The sequence below is a fragment of the Varanus komodoensis genome, unplaced genomic scaffold (genome assembly GCF_004798865.1).
Source record: "Varanus komodoensis strain SLA01 unplaced genomic scaffold, ASM479886v1 scaffold2, whole genome shotgun sequence".
NCBI classification, from domain to species: Eukaryota; Metazoa; Chordata; class Lepidosauria; order Squamata; family Varanidae; genus Varanus; species Varanus komodoensis.
Window position 1 is genome coordinate 39,428,210 of NW_025335568.1, and position 18,747 is coordinate 39,446,956.

At 42.6% G+C, this 18,747-nt stretch overlaps 1 protein-coding gene across 2 annotated transcripts in view; it reads left to right on the forward strand.

The window, feature by feature from the left end:
- The window catches only part of FGF14 (fibroblast growth factor 14), a 146,622-nt gene that overhangs the window by 35,003 nt on the left and 92,872 nt on the right, over positions 1-18,747 (forward strand). For both annotated transcript variants that reach the window (XM_044429399.1, XM_044429401.1), the window contains exon 3: positions 855-958. In XM_044429399.1, the coding sequence (XP_044285334.1) occupies positions 855-958 (104 nt within the window). The remainder of the gene's footprint in view (positions 1-854; positions 959-18,747) is intronic.

The window sequence follows — 18,747 nt, forward strand, 5'->3', positions numbered from 1 at the left end:
CAAGTAGGACACAGGTTCCCCAGCCACCAGTATTTAGAGGCATACTGCCACTGATACTGGGAACAATAGGCAACCGCCTATATAGTCGCGTACTCCATGGATTTACCTAATCCCCTTTTGAAAGTCACCCAGGTTGGTGGCCATCTCTTCATTTTGTGGCAGTGAATTTCATAACTGAACTTAATGCAAAGCATATTTTCTGTTATCTGTTCTGTATCTCCCACTACTTGGATTTATTTGATAAACCTGACTTTCAGTATTAAGGTGGATCACTTTTATCCACACCGTGCATAATTTTATGCATTTCTATCAACTCCCTCCTTACTCTTTGTCTAAGCTAAAAAGGTCCAAATATTGTCACCTTTTCTTAGAGAAGAGATGCTTGAATTCCTTTATCATTCTGGCTGTCCTTTTCTATGCCTGCCCTGAAAAATATAACATCTTGATTTAGATACTGATGCTGAACTGAGCTGTGTTTTGGCTGCAGCCTTGCCCTATACTCAGTGCACTGTGGATTATTTGCCCCATGGGTACAGCTGTGGTGCACTTGGGTTGGATGCAACTGCCATTTTCAATATTCAGTTTTCTACTTGAGTCCTCTTGAGGTCCTCTTGAGCTGGTGAGCATGGTTATGAGAGCAACCTGCATATGCAAGTCAAATAACCCATGATGAGCCATGGCATGTTTTTAAATTCCTGTCTTGTATAATTGTGGATATGATGTGAACTGCTTTCTCTTTAAATTCCACATATTACTGTATTAATAATGTGTGCTTTTTTATCTGCAAAATCATTTGTAAATAAGTTTGAATTTTTAACTTGCTTACCTGTAACAGATGTTCTTTATTTTTGCAGCATTGTTCAACCTTATACCAGTGGGACTTCGAGTCGTTGCTATCCAGGGTGTAAAAACAGGCTTGTATATAGCCCTAAATGGAGAAGGGTTCCTTTATACATCAGTAAGTAGTATACCATCTATAATGCTTGCAAGCTGCTCCTCTGGAATAAGCCAGTACATAGACAATTTTTCATGATTTAAATGGATGAAGGATAAGCAGAAACTATGTGTGGATTCTCAACGGGTTTTTTTTTTAGTTTTCTCAAAATAGTCAAGGACTACTACTGTTTTAAAACTCTTGAGGGGGCTGGTTGGACCCCTTTTTCATGTCATATTTGTTATGCAGAAACCAATGCAACTTATGTACAAAAGTAGCTTCGGTCTACTTGGATGATTCCATGTTGGCGCAGTGCGGACTCACAGCATGGACCTCTTCTGTGTGGCTTGAGGCTTCTGTTACTGCCTTTGTGCCCTAGGAAGGAGCTGTGCTCTAGCAAGGAAACAGGAGAAGGGGCCATTGAATCATTCCATGAGGCAATTTAATATTAACTAATTAGATGCATTTTGGGCAACAGCTGGTTGACTTTGTTTACCATGGCTATATAATACTGTGCCTACAGGATATCATGTAATCCAAATATTTTTGATATCCTGATTTAATTTGCTATACCATAATCTCATGCAGTTAAAGCACACAACATTTATAGCAAAACTGTAGATAAATGGAAATGTTGTTCTGGCAGAAAATGGGATTTCAAGGAAGAGACATCATAAATTTGGTGATGTATTTTGGTTCAACAAAGTTAAGGCAATGCTGTATATATATTACTTCACCTTATTTAATTATGTAATATTTAAAACTGATTTTATCCACGGATGTCATTGTCATGATTAGAAGCATGGAAACTTTTCTCTTAATAACTAGACAAGATCCAGCCAAATTGCATCGCACTAGAGCTCTATTGATTTCAGTGGAAGAGACTTTCCTTTTCCACAGAGAACAATTCTAGTGTACTGTGTTTTGACTGTATTAGTCCAATGTTTTGTGCATAAAATATTGTTAGTTGGGAATTATATAGCATATCTTATCATGGTTCAAAAATAAATTCACATGGCGTATGTAGGTTACCTGTGTCCTAAAGGAAACTAGCAAAATATATTCCTGGAGGTTATTTCACAATGGCTAACCACCCCAGGGTTGAGCAAATTTTCAGTGAGGTGAATGGGAGATAGTTAAGTGTCTGCTTAACTCTCCTGTTGAACTAAAGGGTTCATTTTGAATAGTTCAGAACATTAGGTTTTAACATTTAAAAAATGATTCATGTTTGCTTATCTGGTACCCCATGGCCCTAATCCAAAGGCATGAGCACAGCAGCATGTCCCTGCTGGTCTCCTTAAGGCTTGTGCACTCAGGAGCCTGGTGCTGCACAGGCCAGTGCGCTGAGCCTGTGCAGTGCATGGTACATGGTTGTTCACGCCACACTGTGCCCAGCTAGTGATACCTGTTTGCAGGTGCCCATTCCCCTGGCTGGATCGCAAAGTCTGCTTTAAGGTGTTCTCTTTCAGAGGAGATGCTTGATCCGTCATCATGCTTTTCACGTCACCTGTCGGAAAAGCAGCCTTGAGTTACCAACATGATGATTTGCTTCATTTGAAGGAATGCCAGACATTATCAGGCTCCTGACACCCTGAAAAAAATGTTCTGCTTGTTTTGAATAGATGACAGTGCTCTGAAATTTAATTAGGAGGAAATGTTCTAATAACTGAAATGTCATCAAGATAAAAATGAGTGTTACACAGCACCTCTCTGTCATACCTTCAAGTGTGGCATACAGGATATCTCTATTTTGTACAGCACCGAAAGTGTGGCAGAGAAGAACTGCAACATAAAAGGGTGCAGTACCTCAAGGCTGAGGAAGGCCCAAACTCTTGCTGTAATGGTTGGCCTTTCTGCTTCATTATATTGTGTGCAGACATATGTGTTTGTATATGTAAAACAATTCTCTGTGACAGTAGTGTTTCTACATATTACAGTGTTTTTCATCATTTGTAGAGGTAAGGAAGAAATTCCCAAAGGTTAATTCTATTCATAAAAAATAGATTGGGAGGTAGTCCAAAATAATTATGCATTTATGGATGTATCTATGTATGTATTGCATTAGTATGCCATTCCACTCTCTGGGCGGCTCACAAGAAACAACAACGTAGCATAAATATAATAAAAATATGCAGAATGGAAAATAGTACACCTATGAGGCTATTCTAATTGCCATCTACATGTCATTTGGAAGATTCCATTACATTTATTTTTTTTCTGAAATCAACACAACCCTGATAGTATGGCAGCATTTGAAAGTATATTGTGTGTGCACATGTGAGTACATGTGCTTTATATTTTAAAAGCTGCTGTTGCACTGGCTAAGCATTCCTTGGACAGAATGGCTCACTCTAACACAGAGCCTTATTAAGGTAAAAGGTAAGTGCACTTTGTTGTGAAGAATAATGGTTTTATTCTTTTTGAGAGAAGTGTGGTATAGTTGGACATATATGAACCAGATGTCATAGCAAGAACCTGAAGGTGAAGCACATCATGAACTTTTAAAAAATGTAGCTTTAAAATGCTCAGTGAGTCATGATCTAGAGAATCCACAGCAGTCAACAAAATTTGTCATCAATCCGAGTGGATACTGTAGTGTAATCCATGGAGACTTCTGCACAAATGGCTTCTTCATCTATTTGTAAAAAGATAGGCATTTCTTGTATTGGATCATTCCTTATTCTTGTCTTATGTATCATAAGCTAAACATTTACCTGGGAAGAAGCATCTGATGAAGGAGACTGTGTCTGTGAAAGCTTATGCATAAACAATTTGTAAGTCTGGGGGTGATCAAAAGCTTCATTTTGGTGCCTGATTTTGTCTTTATACAGTGACAGATCAAAAGGAAAATGTACTGGGTGAGATTCATCATTCACTTTTCTCACACAACTCCCATTTATTTCTCACTGGTGACAGTTCTGGTTTGAAGGAGCATGAACTTGTAGTACGAAGAATGATGAAACATTACCCTTAGAGGAAAAGTCATTTTCATTATTATGGATCAATGAATGAGAATCATAATTTTGTCAGTAGGGTTCTTATACTTTTTGTAGTGCTTTAGTCTGCTACGTTTATATTGCTGTATTTTCTTAATTCTTTATCTCCTGGGTTATACAATGCTGTTCAGGGCAGCTTGCTGAGTTCAAGAATCATAGTGAATTTTGATTTTTCAATTAGTTAAAATGTTGATTTAATATACTGCATGTCATCTGAAGTGCCTTTAGTCAGAGAAGCAACCTATATATTCAACAGGATTATACTGTTGAATAATCCTGTATAATTTGGTCAGAACTCAGGACTTCTACACACTTAACTGGAAGGAATGCCCCACTGGACATAGTGGAACTGAGTCCTTGGTAAATGTGCATAGGATTTTGGGCACCTCACTGTAAGTGAGAAACTAGAGACTAACCAGAAAGGTCAGGGGTCATGATGAACACTTGAAAAGTTGTGTATATTTTGCCTGGTAACAAAGAATTTAAAGGGAAGACACTGAAAGGCGGTGGCATAGAAAATGGAACATATTTGTTCTCTGTAGTTCCAAAAGGGTGGGTATTGCTAGGAAGTTGTCTGAACTTTAAAGGAAACTTCCTAATGGTATCCATTCTACAGTGAAACACATTAGACAGATTCATATGCCGCAACAAGCCATGGTAGTCTCTTGTGCAGGAAGCTCTATTGTATTGTACCAACCCTGGCATGGTATTTCCATATGGTATATTTGGTTTTCACAAACCACAATAAGAAACCACAGTGTGTTCTATGGTTTCCATGCTTCACCATAGTTTCTCCAGACATCTGAGCCCACCACTGCGGCTTCCTTGGTCCCGCTATACAGCTACCACAAGGTCCACTGGAATGGGTGATGGCTGCTGCAGGAGCTGCTCCAGCCATCCAGCATGGGATTGAATTTCCAGCACAGTGGCTGATGGGATACTTGCCAATAGTGTGAGGACTGAGCAAGGAAGATGGAAAGTGTGCTAACATAGAAACTATTTAATCATCTCTCGGGAACATCTATGCAAAGAGCTGTGCAGCACGGTAACCGTACAAGGTGCTTGTTATGACAAGCAAATACAGTCACTTACTTTGGATGGGGTTATTTTTCCTAGAGGTATTTAAGCAGAGACTGAAAGGGCATACTGTAGTTTTGAGTTTCCTGAACTAAACAGGGTTTGGGCTAGATGAGCTCCAAGGTCTCTTTATATCAAAAAGTCTTTGAATGTGTTGTACATGCATATTTGAATAATGATTACGGTGATTTGGATTTTGCTCACCCAAGGTCTGTATCACAGAATTACAACGTGAATGGAGTATCCACTTCTCTTTATGGATATAGCAACATGCCATTGAATGAATTTTAATGCCTTTCAGCTGTATAAACTACAAGTAAGAAATATCTGTGCTATACAACCTGCAGGACAGAGACATAATCTGGATTCTGCCCACTATCTGGGACACTTGACTTGCAGCAGATAAGTGACAGATAGGAGACTTGAACTGGAACTGTGGACAGACTTTGAAAGAAATAGTTTTTGCATCAGTTGCAACCAGAACCAGAGGTAGGAAGACTTGACATCCTGAGGGAAATCTTGTATGCCAAAGCTATTTCACCACTTTTCAAGTCCCACCTTTTCAAGTGTACACATACCCTCTGTGTTGCATATATAACTAATCTGTAATACACAAAATTCTACTTTAGCCAAGTGAATAGCAATTGTGTTAGCTCCCAGTAATATTTCAGTCTTTTGGTCAGGACTTGGAGTTTCTTCCATCAATTAATGAAGGTTCTCCAGTGAAGGAGCTATGTACTGTGAACTAGGAAGTTCCTATTTCATTGTAAACTCATTAAGTGGCCTTAGCAAAACTACCCCATTAAAACCCAAGGAGAAACCGTAGACTTTTTAAACAAGGCATTGACTGTGTGATCACCATTTTCCATTCGTGATTGCTTAAAGGTTTGTTAGATGACACTGTGACCATCCAGTTTTGCTCCTGTGTATACCCAAGTTATTTGGCAAGTTATTTTTAGAGCAGGGAAAAATTTGTCAGTTAATTGTGAAAATGAAAAAAAACACAATGTCCTGTTGTGGATTTATGCTAGTCTGCTAATACCACACTGCCATCTAGAGGTTATGTTGTAGAAAAACGGGAAAGGAACACTTGTGCTGTACTCAGATCACAATTCTGCAACAAAATCAAAAGTAGATTAATAGCCAATTAACAGCTTCTTGTAGAAAAATTCCTAAGCTTAATTCTGTCTACAGCTTTTGAATGCAGATGGTCTCAAGATCAGCACCTGGAATCTGCAGCAAAAAGTACCAGCTAGCAAGTGATGCAAATGAATGTTTTCTGCCCATCTTTTTGGGGAGCTGATAGCAGTCAGAACAATCAATACTGGGTTAAGTGAAAAGTTGTCTAAACTCCTACAGGCAAGTTTTCTATGTCCATAAAAATACCAAAACCCCAATTTAAAAAATGAACCAAGCAGCATCTGTAAGCCAGAAGTACGGGTATTAAAAAAAAAAAAACCCTCACTGATCTGGAATCTGTTTATATTTGGAGTGGTATATGAACATTGTAAATATTCAGATACATAAAATGACTGCATTTTCAACTGATTTCCATACCCAGAGCATTTCTCTACCCAGTCCTGTACTACCCAAAACATAGAATGTTCCCACTGTGTCACACAGCAAGTCAGAAAGGGGCTAAGGATGCAGAGGAACGCCTTCTGCCCTTACAAGAAGCCTGTTAATAATTTTAGACGGGTAACAGAGTTGACATCTAATAATTTTAGATGGTCACTGTTTGCTGTGTGTCTATTGGAAGGATTACATGTCCTGGAGAAGTGGTTCCTTGCATTTCAGCATGAGTCACAGTTCTGAGAGCACCTTGATCAGATCAGGTAGGAGGAGAAAGGGGAAAATTCTGCCTGAGGCCTCAGAGAGTCAGCACAATTCAGAGTTGGCAACTCTAGGGTAGATAGTGGAAAAGCTTTTCTCCATGCGGCTTTTAATCTTCTTTCTTTGCCTTTCTACATGTTCCATTATACAGGTACAAGGTATCACTGTGGTACGTGGAATAGCAAAAAATGTACAAGCTTCTTATTCCAGTTCATTCTGCTATTTCCAGATACTACACTTTCTTCATTCTAAAAGAAGCCATGGGGAATGCTTGGAAAGTCCCTAGAAGTCAACGACATTATGTAAGCTACCAGAGTGAATAATCTTGCTAGCTCATCCCACGCAACCTAAAATCTGATGCTGAGAGCTCATTCTGGGTAATCTAATTATCTTTATGGGCTCAGGAACTGGCATTTTAAATGAATCATACATCAGTATCCATAAGTAGGTGACCAGGGCCAGGCAGGAAGTTTCAGCAAAACACATCCTTTCCGATACCTGTTGCCAGAGGTATCGGAACTGCCAGAGCAGTTGCCAGAGACTGCTTTCTGGCTGACATTGACCAGCTGCTGGATGCCTCTTCCTGGTTCCTTTTCAAGCATGAACCTGGTAGTCAATGAGCAGCAGCAGTGGAAAGAATCGAATCGTTCTTCATCCCTGTTGTAGCTGGCAGTTTTGAACAGATGCTGTTTTGATTTGCATGGCTTGAAATGGAACATAACTTGAATTTAGAATACTTTGTCAGAGTCAAACCTGTAAGAATATAGGAAAATATATTGATATCAGGATGGAGGGATCACTGTGTGCTGTTGTTTCACAAAAATGATTATACCATGCAAAACACGTCACTCCATTTCAGAGCTATTCAGAGGGGTGAAATGTCAGTCTCCTCAGAGCAAAGGCAGGAGCCTCTTAGTCTGAAAGCAGAGCCCCTTCTGTGGGTCAGGGAGTGCTGCCCTGGTATTTATGCAAAATGCATTTTGCTGCTGGGGCACATGCTGATGAATGCAGCCATTTCCATTGTGTTGAAATCATGATCTTGTGCCATACCTAAAGTAATTGCAGGAGAAAAAGGTGATGGAAAGGTGATGTGGGCAGGAAAATTGGCCCTGGAAATTCCTTCCTTCCTTCCTTCCTTCCTTCCTTCCATCCATCCATCCATCCATCCATCCATCCATCCTATTAAGCTTATGCATTGGTACAGATTTGAGTGAAGATCTGAAAGGGAGGCCACTCTAGCAGTTATAGACAACTTATAAATATGTGACTGAATGAATAATTTAAAGGAAAGTAAATGAAAAGTCCTCTTCCCTCCTCCCTGTCACGAGAGAGAGAGAGAGAGGGAGGGAGGGAGGGAGGGAGGGAGGATGGGGGAAGAAGAGGGGGAGGCGTGGGAATGGTGCTGCTCGCTGCCATACTCCCACGCTCCCCAGGGTGAAGCCTGTGGGAGCAGCTCACCTGTTACCATTCACTCAGAAACAGTTCCTGAAAGTAAGCACAGTCTGTCTCCCATGCTGACACGTCCAAGAGTAAGCACCGTTGTAGACAAAGTGAATGATTGTCTTGAAAGATGATGAGCTTTACATTTGAGAAACTATTTTGGCACATTTTCAGGTAGTTGTTTTTGCGGCAAGAGGTCAAAGGAGACATTCCAATTTTTATTTTTTAAAAGAGCAGGAGGGAAGATGGGAAAGAGCACTGCATTTACTCTCTAGTTCACTGGTTCTGTCAGACTGAGAACAAGAGAGACCTGGAGATGGACTGAGAGAGGCAGAAACACAGCTGAAGCCTGGTTGGGCTTCTCTTTTTCTCAGAGTTCCTGCTCTTTGGTCAAGGTTGTCCATACTGAGCTCAGCCCTGGACAGCATTCCTTTCTCAGCACTTGAGTTTGTGCTGCTCACAGATTCACACCTCTGCACCTGCACATTAGCAATGATCCTAAAATGAAGTAAAGAGCTGAAGTAAAAGCCTTGTGTGATAAGTTTTCACAACATTCCACTCCTTCCCAGCCTACTGAAGCTGCTCGTCTTCCACCAGAACCCTGCTATAAAGTTAGCACATGCTGGAATATGTACCTTGGGAAAAATTGCCACATATTAAAATAACTGGTCTGAAGAAATATGGGTTATAATGGCAGAAATAGTGTGAGGAATTTGATTTGAGATGAATATCAGCATTATAATGTGAGTCACCATTATAATTCTGGCAAAGATGCCTGGTGTAGATCCTGACAGTGGTTTTTTTTACAGATCAGACACATCTTCACCTTTTATATGATCTCTGATGGGCTGGATCACACCACTAATAAGAAGATCCCTCTCTTTAAACCAAGGGGTGCCAAAGCAGCTGCTCTAGGTAGAAACAAGTAGTGGTGAAATGATTTGCAAAATGTAATTGGAGAGACGGGCACTTTCAGAGAAATTCTTGTTTCGCAGGAAACATTCACCAAGGAAAAATTTGGTTAGCTTTTTTCAATATTGAGCTATCAGGAAATGAAAATATTCTATTAGTTGTCTCTGTGCACTGAGCTGAAAAATTTTTCAGCATGAAAGGGTTTTGTTTCCCTGACATTTCCATATTCTCACCTGGTGGGCATTGTCATCAGTATCTTAAAGACCTTTTAGACTTATCTGGAGAAAATAGCTTTCTACCTCAGGGAAATACATAGGACTGGAGACTTTGCAGAAAGAAAAAGAATAGACTGAAAGTAATCAATATTTTACAGATGACATTTTATTATATTTAAATCAAAGTTGAAGAAGACCTTAGTGTGGAACTTTTGTTTGGGCTTCAGAGTGTTCCTCCTATTTTAAAAATGTGTGCACACAATTTAAGGTTCAAAGAACTTTGCAGTTAGTTCCTGAGCCCAGTAGGGGTGTGGACTTATACTTCTCAGACAATACTAATTTATCATCACTTTGCTATGCAGCAAAACATGTATGAAACTTGATGCTATTCTGAATGCAGTTTGTAATATGGTGTGCAGGTAGACCGGGGAAGGTGCTCTCACCTTTCAAATAAGAAAAAAAGATAAACACACACTCTTGAATGTGCCTAAATCCAGGCCAGGGAACATGTAGCTTCTCAGTTGTTGGAATGAACTGTAACTTCCATCATCCCTCACCAGTGGCTGTTCTGGCTATGGTTGATGGAAGATGAAGTCAAAGCACATCTGAAGGGCCATAGGTTTCTCACCTCTGGCCTAAAGCCATAGTAGATATATATTCAAGTCATAACCAAAGAAGTAAAATAATTGTTTGAGTACAGTCACACAACTCCCGAAAGCTGAAACCTAAAATATTGTTGCAGTATGCTTTTATTGAAGACACACTTATTGACCCAGTTCTCATACGTTGGGGAAATCATAAAAGTATCACTCTCACTTCAAAACAAGAAGGTGAGAGATTTTGCAAGTAATTCTCAGGTTTGTTGACTCAATTAACTGTTTGCAGCAAGATTTATTATCATTATGCAGAGCAAGTAATCTGCTAAAAAGAGCAGCAGTTCTTCGTTGTGGCCTCTGTGCATCACACATATGGGTTGCTGCGCCTGCGCAGTGCCTAGGCCGGAAGATTAGAAAGCTAACAGTTTTTGGCGGGAAAACTCTGCTCCCCTCCCCCTTCGTGGTATAAATAGAGTGGAGTGTCTGCCATTTTACTCAGTCTTTACGACCGCCGTTCGCTGTGGCTCGTGCCTGTTCGTCTCTTGCTATAGATCTGTGCCTCATCGTTGTTTTTTCTCAAAATCCTTAAAAAAATCCTCTTGCTCCAAGTTTGTTCTTCCCAATTCTGTCCATTTCTTCTTAAATTCTCTTCTCTATATATAAAAAAACAAAAAAACAAAAAACAAAAAACAAAAATAGTATCTTACCCTCTATACTGTCCTCTTTTCTTCATTTTTCCACGATGGCGCAGCGGACGGCATTCCGCAAATGTATTGAATGTGGATCTAAAATGTCGCAGGCCGATCCACATGATCTGTGCCTCCTCTGCGAGGGGCATAGGACCGACAAATGCAGTCATTGCTTGGTGTTTACCAAGCAGGCGTGGAAAAACAGGGAAAATCATCTCAGGAAGCTCCTATGGGATCAGGCATTAATTAATGCAGTCTGACCAACTGCTCCTACGGCCTGGTTCCTCTTCGTCCGCGCCTCCTCAGCACTCTTCCTCCACCGTGAGTGCTCTGGTGAAGCGTCCTTCCTCGACCTCTGCCGATCCTCTGCAGCGTCCTTCGGACGAAGGCGCCGCTTCTGTGGAGGCTCAGTCGCTGCCTTCTCCCCCGGCGAAGAAACGGGAGAAGCACAAGCATACCGGTCTGGATAAACCTTCCACCCATAAGAAGTTGAGGAAGGAGAAGGTGGATAAGCCTGCTCGCAAGAGCAAGAAACCTGATCGCCCAAAACACCGGTGCTCAGGTTCATCGGGCTTTTCAGTACCAATGGCCGCCACAGTACCGACCCCCTCGGGACCGGCCCTGCAATTCGTTATGCAGGTGACTCCACCGGGATCCCCCAGGCCAACCATTCGGCCTGAGATCGTGCCTCCCCAGCAACAGGAGGACCATCGGTCCTGAGGGACGTACCATCCACCTCCAGGCATACGGAGACGAGGCGCCCAACCTCCCCTGCAACCTTCTCCTCCTCAAGCGAAAACTGGCCGCGTTACGTGGAAGACTCCGAGGATTCAGAGGTCAACTTCACATCCCCTGATGTGGCTGTCGCGTACCAAGGGCCTGCTTCACCTGATGAACTACATGTCTCTTTCACAGAGCTCATGTCCCGCTTAGTTCGTTTGCTTGAAATCAAAGCTCATCAACAGCCAGGCCCCTTCACAGATTGGTTTTATGATGTTGTTCAGGGAGAACAGTCTGCATCCATAGCTCTGCCACTTATAACTACACTCCGCCAGGCTATGGTCCGGCCCTGGGACCAACCGGCCCAACCACAAGCTACCTCCCGCAGAAATGAGGCCATGTATAAAATTCGTGACAATGACATTCCCTTCCTGCTCTGTCACCCGAAACCAAACTCTCTTGTGGTTGAATCCTCCCAGGGCAGGGAGTCCAGGGGACATACCGCTCCTCGGGACAAGGAAGGGAGGAAAATCGATATGCTTGCGCGTCGAGTCTATGCGGCCTCTGGACTCGGCGTGCGCATATCGAACTACGAAGCGACATTGACATGTTACCAGTACTTTATCATGCAAAAGCTGGATAACGTCACTTCCTCCCTTCCAGACCACCAAGCGGATCTTGCCAGGGTTTTCATTAAGGAGGTGATGCAGGTGGCGGTGCAACAGTTGTCTACCGCTCATCATCATGTAGACACCGATTCAAGGACCCTCGTCAATGCCATCTTGTTACGCCGGCATGCGTGGCTCCGCAATTGTAATTTCCCCGATGAGATGAAGCACAGAATCGAGGAAATGCCATTTGATGGTACCGGTCTGTTCCACCAGAAGACCGACCGCAAATTAAAGGCGATTCACAAATCACGCCTAACTGCATGCCGCATGGAGCTCCCGCAAAAATGTAAGTGGCAGTGGCCTCGGTCTTCCTACCGGAACCAACCATACTATCTGTGCCAGCAAAACTACCCTTGCCAGCAATATCAACAACGGCAGCGTCGGAGACAGCAAACACAACAGTGTTTTTCCCAAGGCCATCGGCGATTCGATACCGATAAATGCCCACGTTGACGGCTTGGGCGAACCATCTTCTCTTTCCCAACACCAACTTCCCTTCTCCCTTTTGGGGACCGGCTCCAGGGCCGACTCCCCATTTGGGTGTCCATTACATCTGATAGGTGGGTGTTATCTATCATCCAGTTCGGATATAGGATAGAATTCGATGTTATCCCTCCTTCGAGCCCGATCCGCTTCACACCTTTTTCATCGGTGCTATGCGATGAGGTCTCCCAGCTACTTCTCAAGGGAGCGATTCGACAATTGTCCTGCTCGGAAGGATTGCATAAAGTCTATTCCAGATATTTTATGGTCCCGAAAAGGGACGGTGGTCTTTGTCTGATCCTGGACTTGTGAACTCTTAATAAGTACATCAAACCAAGGAAGTTCTGGATGACCACTTTGCAAAATATCTTTCCATTATTGAAAAGAGAGGATTGGTTCGCCTCACTGGATTTAAAGGATGCTTATTTTCATATTTCCATCCATCCTTCACACAGATGCTTTCTACGTTTTACTGTCGGATCTGACCTGTTCAGGTTTAATGTCCTACCTTTTGGCTTGGCCACAGCCCCTCGAGTCTTTACGAAGTGTATGGCGCCAATATGCGCACACCTGAGGACATGAGGAATACAGATATATCCATACTTAGACAACTGGCTAATCATCTCGCAATCTGAGCAAGCTCTCCTGTCTGATATACAAATGACCTGCGCTCTACTCGATGCTCTCGGTCTCTGCATTAACCGCGACAAATCGTCCCTTATTCCCATGCAGGTCATCAATTTCTTCAGGGCACGACTCAACTCGACGCAGGAAAAAGCCTTCCTCCCACTGGAACGTCAGAATGCCTTATGTAGCCATATTCATCGGATTCGGCTACACGGAACAGTCCCAGCCTTATCCGTTCAGAGACTACTGGGGCATATGGCTGCTGCAGTTGCCATTGTCCCGTATGCCAGACTACGTATGCGACCCATACAACTGTTTTTCAACGCTGCTTTTCAACCGCAACAAGATCCTGCCACCAAGCCGATTCGTATTCCGTCTGCAATCCTTCACACTTTAACGTGGTGGACCATCACAGACAACCTGTCGCTCGGCTCCCCGTTTCAACCACCTCGGCCAACGACAACTCTACACCGATGCATCCCTCCTTGGATGGAGTGCGGCATGTTCGGGACTTCGGGTCCAAGGTACTTGTAACCAATGAGAGGTGAGGAACCATATCAACTTCCTGGAACTTCTGGCGATTTTCAACGCCCTCAAGGCTTTTGAGCCTGTGTTATGCCGTCAAGTTGTCCAAATTGCATCAGACAACATAGCGGCAGTTTTCTACATCAACAAGCAGGGGGGCACAAAATCTCCAGCCTTAGCACGCCTATCGATGGACATTTGGGACTGGTGCATACCGAGGCACATCATGCTTATGGCAGTTCACCTGGCTGGAACCGACGTCGAAGCAGATACATTAAGCAGACAGATGTCAATAACCCACGAATGGGAGTTGGACAAACAAATTTGCGAGAAACTCTTCTGCTTGTGGGGTTATCCGGACGTGGACCTGTTCGCCACTCGAGAGAACAGCCTGTGTGCCCTATACTGTTCCAGAGCGGGCGTCGGGCCGGGATCAATGGGGGACGCTCTTATGGTCCCTTGGAGCAACATGACTTTTTATGCATTTCCTCCGATCCCACTCCTGACAAGAGTGGTTACGAAAATAGCCCAGGACAGGGCCACGGGGATACTAGTGACTCCATGGTGGCCGAGACAACCATGGTTTGCCACTCTTTTGCTGCTGTCCAGAGGAACGTTCCTTCATCTACCAACTCTTCCGCATGTGTTAACACAACAAGGAGGAGCAATCCATCATCGGGATATACTCTCTCTGAAGCTGACAGCATGGTGGATCACCTGATTCACGCCACTGAGTCGGTACCGGGGACACCTCACCCTACGGGTGACCTTACTCAACAGACGGTATATGTGGCCCCGACTTTGGATTCGACAGCAACTGCCATAGTACCGATGCCTAGGAACAGAGAAATTCAGGCGATTCTCGAATCTGCATTGAGACCGTCCACTCGTCGTTCCTATACGGCTAAATGAAGAAGATTCTCCTCTTTTGCAGAGTGCCATTCTTTTTCCCCTGGAACAGCTTCAGTCACCAATATCTTACAATTTCTCTTGCATTTGCATCATGAGGGACTTAAACCATCATCCATCAAAGTTTATGCAGCTGCTATATCCCATTATTGTGGCACTATACATGGGTTATCAGTCTTCTCACAACCGCTGGTTCGGCGTTTCATTAAGGGACTACAAAATTTACATCCGTCTATTCGCCCTGCCATGCCAACGTGGAGTCTTTCTGTAGTGCTCCAAGCGCTTACCAAACCACCGTTCGAGCCTTTAGCAACTGTGGACTTACGCCTGGTGTCATGGAAAACTGTCTTCCTCGTAGCAGTTAGATCAGCACAGAGAGCTAGCGAAATTTGTGCTCTCCGCAGAGACCCACCATTTCTGAACTTCCATAAGGAAAAAGTCATCCTTCGGATGGATTTCTCCTTTTTACCCAAGGTGGCCACACCGTTCCACCTGAATCAGGACATCGTTCTGCCGGCATTCTTTCCATCACCGTCGACCCTGATAGAACGTGCTCTACACATGCTTGATGTTCGCCGTTGCTTGGCCTTTTACAGATCCCGCACTGAATCTTTTCGTACTACTAATAGACTTTTTGTTAAATACTCCGAGCGTGAAAAGGGATCACCGATATCATCTCAGAGACTCTCTAATTGGATCGTCCAGACTATTGTCCTGGCTTATCAGCTATCGAAAATAGACTTGCCTGTCTTTCCAAGTGGCCACTCTACACGAGCAGTAGTGACCTCATCCACTTTTGCCACAGGGGTTTCTTTGCAAGACATCTGCAGAGCTGCGATCTGGGCCGGTCCATGTACTTTCGCCAAGCACTATTGGCTTGATGTACATGCCAGACAAGACTGCTCTTTTGGTAGAGCTGTTCTCTCATCCATTCTCCACTGATGACACCTCCCTCCTCCGACTGTGGTAAGCTTGCTAATCACCCATATGTGTGATGCACAGAGGCCACGACAAAGAAAAGCAGGTTGCTTACCTGTAACTGATGTTCTTCGAGTGGCCATCTGTGCATTCACACAACCCACCCACGAGCCCCACTCAGTGTCAGTGAGTGGATATCATTTTTCTCGGTACTGTACTATAATTTGCATCAGTACCGTTTGGGTTATGTCGCTGGGTGATTATTGTTTTTCGGTACCAAAATATAATTTGCATTGGTACCGTTGGGTTTTATCGCTGACTAGATCTTGTTCTCGGTACCGTACTATAATTCACATCGGTACCGTTGCGATATCATTGTGTTTTCTCATTACTTTTATTCTTAACCTCTAGAAGGCGAACGTGCGATCTTCAAGACTGAGTAAAATGGCAGACACTCCGCTCTAGTTATACCACGAAGGGGGAGGGGAGCGGAGTTTTCCTGCCAAAAACCGTTAGCTTTCTAATCTTCCGGCCTAGGCACTGCGCAGGCGCAGCAACCCATATGTGTGAATTCACAAATGGCCACTCGAAGAACATCAGTTACAGGTAAGCAACCTGCTTATTCCCTGAACAAAGACAGTATACTTCTATTAATGTCACATAGCATGAGTGCAAATTAAGCAACCACAAACATTTGATCCCAATGCATGCAAAAGTCTATCTACATATTGCAATCTACCAGATGTGGGAGATCTTCTAAAGCACTCTTCCCTGCACATGCACACTTCTTGAGGTTCAGTTTGTTAGCCTTTTGCTTCACCCTAGCAGTGTTCTAGCTAGTTTTCTGTTTATCCCCCACATTTCCCCCTTTATAGTTCTTTGAACTATAACCTTTCATTTCCATTCAGTTTTTCTCTATCTTTCATCTTGTAGTAGTAACAGTAGTAGTAGGTGGGCTACACGAGCAAGTAGTATCTGGAGTTCACATAGTGTACATCATTTGCCCTCAGGTGAGAGAAGGTATGCTTTGGGGGTTTTGATGATGGCCTGTTCATGTTTCCTGGAGCTGATGTTTGCAAATGTACCAGGGCAACCACACAGGGCTACATGACTTGTAGCAAGACTTTGAAAATGGAGCTGGCTTTTTTTTTTCTGAAGGACAGCTTGTTTAGCATAAACATGGCATTTGTTTTTGCTGTTATGTGCTACCAAATCATCTCCGACCCACATCAGTCTCATGAACGAAAGCCCTCCATCTATGATAGCCCTGCTGAGCTCCAGTAATTTCAAGGCTCTGGCTTCCTTAATGGATTCAGTCCGTCTCATATTTGGTCCTTTTTTCCTATTCTTATATTCACTTTTTCTAGTGATTATCTTCTCTAGTGATTCTTGTATTCTTACAATGTATCCAAAGTGTTCCAGCCTCAGCTATGTTCCTCTAGCTGAGTAAATCTTGGGCTTCTTCATTCTGAGCTGTAGGACCTAGAATTCCACTATGGAATAAATTAATCAGAGGTTTGGACGACAAAAAGGGAGAGAGAATCTATTGACAGCAATAACTTATTACTCATAGAACTTATGTTACTTCATTTCAGGCCTAGTTGGGAATAATCTTTTCATTCAGCATTTCTTTACTGCTTGCTGAAAATGTACTTTAGATAGGTAACCCTTTTCTTCACAAACTTATAACTTAGCAAGAAAAGTTTTGTATCTTTGGGCTTACAAAGTCCAGTTGTATTACATGGCAAAATAGTATAGGCCAGAATACCCTGGTATTTAGGTAGATCAGACAATTTAAGCGTTGACATATTTTAACCAATGCTTCCTTAAGGAATTAATTTTTTTATTTGAGAATACACATTCAGATCAAAGAGAGGCAATAAAAAGGGATTCTAGTCACTACAATACAGCTTTTTTCCCTTCTTTAAGCTCATCACTGGTGTTACCAATACCAGCCAATAGGTGGAAAAATCATTTAGGTCCCTTTGGTGGGACCCAAGGAAGGATGGAAATTTACTGGGGTTTTTATGCTATGTTTTCTACACCCATTTCTTCTTTTTAAATCAAAGCTTACTTTGGCTTACTCTGATAGACTTGTCTCTCTCACACACAATGTTCAGTTTTCTCTTTTCAGATCAAAAGTTCTGTTCAATGTCCAGTGCTGAGACTCAAAACGGTGGCTAACCTAACCATCATCAGTCTTATTCTTTTCTTTTTATTTCTGAGCACCCACTCCTTGGGGAAACCATTAAGCAACCTGTCTTCTTGATCATTAAGTAAACAAAACAAAAACCGAATGATAATTCAGCCTTTTTAAGGAGATTTGGAGGCTTATACTTTTATTAACATCCTATAGCATGTGCAAACTTTAACCAGTACAGTCTAATGTAAATGTCTCATATAACCTTCCAGCTTATCCCATGAACTGATACTTGATATGGGGAACCTTGTAAAGCCTTCTTCTCCACACATGCACACTTCTTAGATTCAATTTATTAGTCTTTTTGTTTAACCCTTGCAGTGCACTAGCAAGCTGTTTTTATCCCCCACACATATCATGGTAAACTATGTTTTATTTAGCATGTGGTTTGTTACTGTACTCGGGGTCTATCTGGCAGACAACTGAATGCCAAGTCTTACTGTGTGTATGTAGTCAGCAAAACCCATTTTGAAACAGACATCTGGCCACAGACTTCATATCAAATTCATACCCCTAAAGACAGATGAGGAGGAGGTCTGTCCAGGTGCACTGCAGTTTTTAAGATGTGCTTCTCTTTTGCTTACTTCCTGTAGTCGTACAGTTGGTTTCTGAGAGGCATGAAGCATTACTTTATTATAATAAACTATTGTAGCTGGTATTCTAAAAGACAAAGAACTTTTGCCACAAGAAGTACAAGAAAGAACATTTGTGCTAAAATAATGGTAATCTAATCTCATGCTTCAAAAGTAAGCCAATTGCCAAAGGGGTTGGGGAGCAAAGCTTCTCCCGCTAAGCAGAATTTCGTATTTCAGAAGGTACATTATAGATTTTCTTCTACTCGAGCCCTGAGCAAAGGCTATGAACATACCTTGATGGATCAGTGGTTTGATCTGGTGTGGCAAATTTTGGATTCTTGACCCTTCTTCTTTGGTATTTCTTGTAACCCACACTGAACTTCTAACCCCTATTGGACCAGTTATATAACACACCTACACAGTGGAA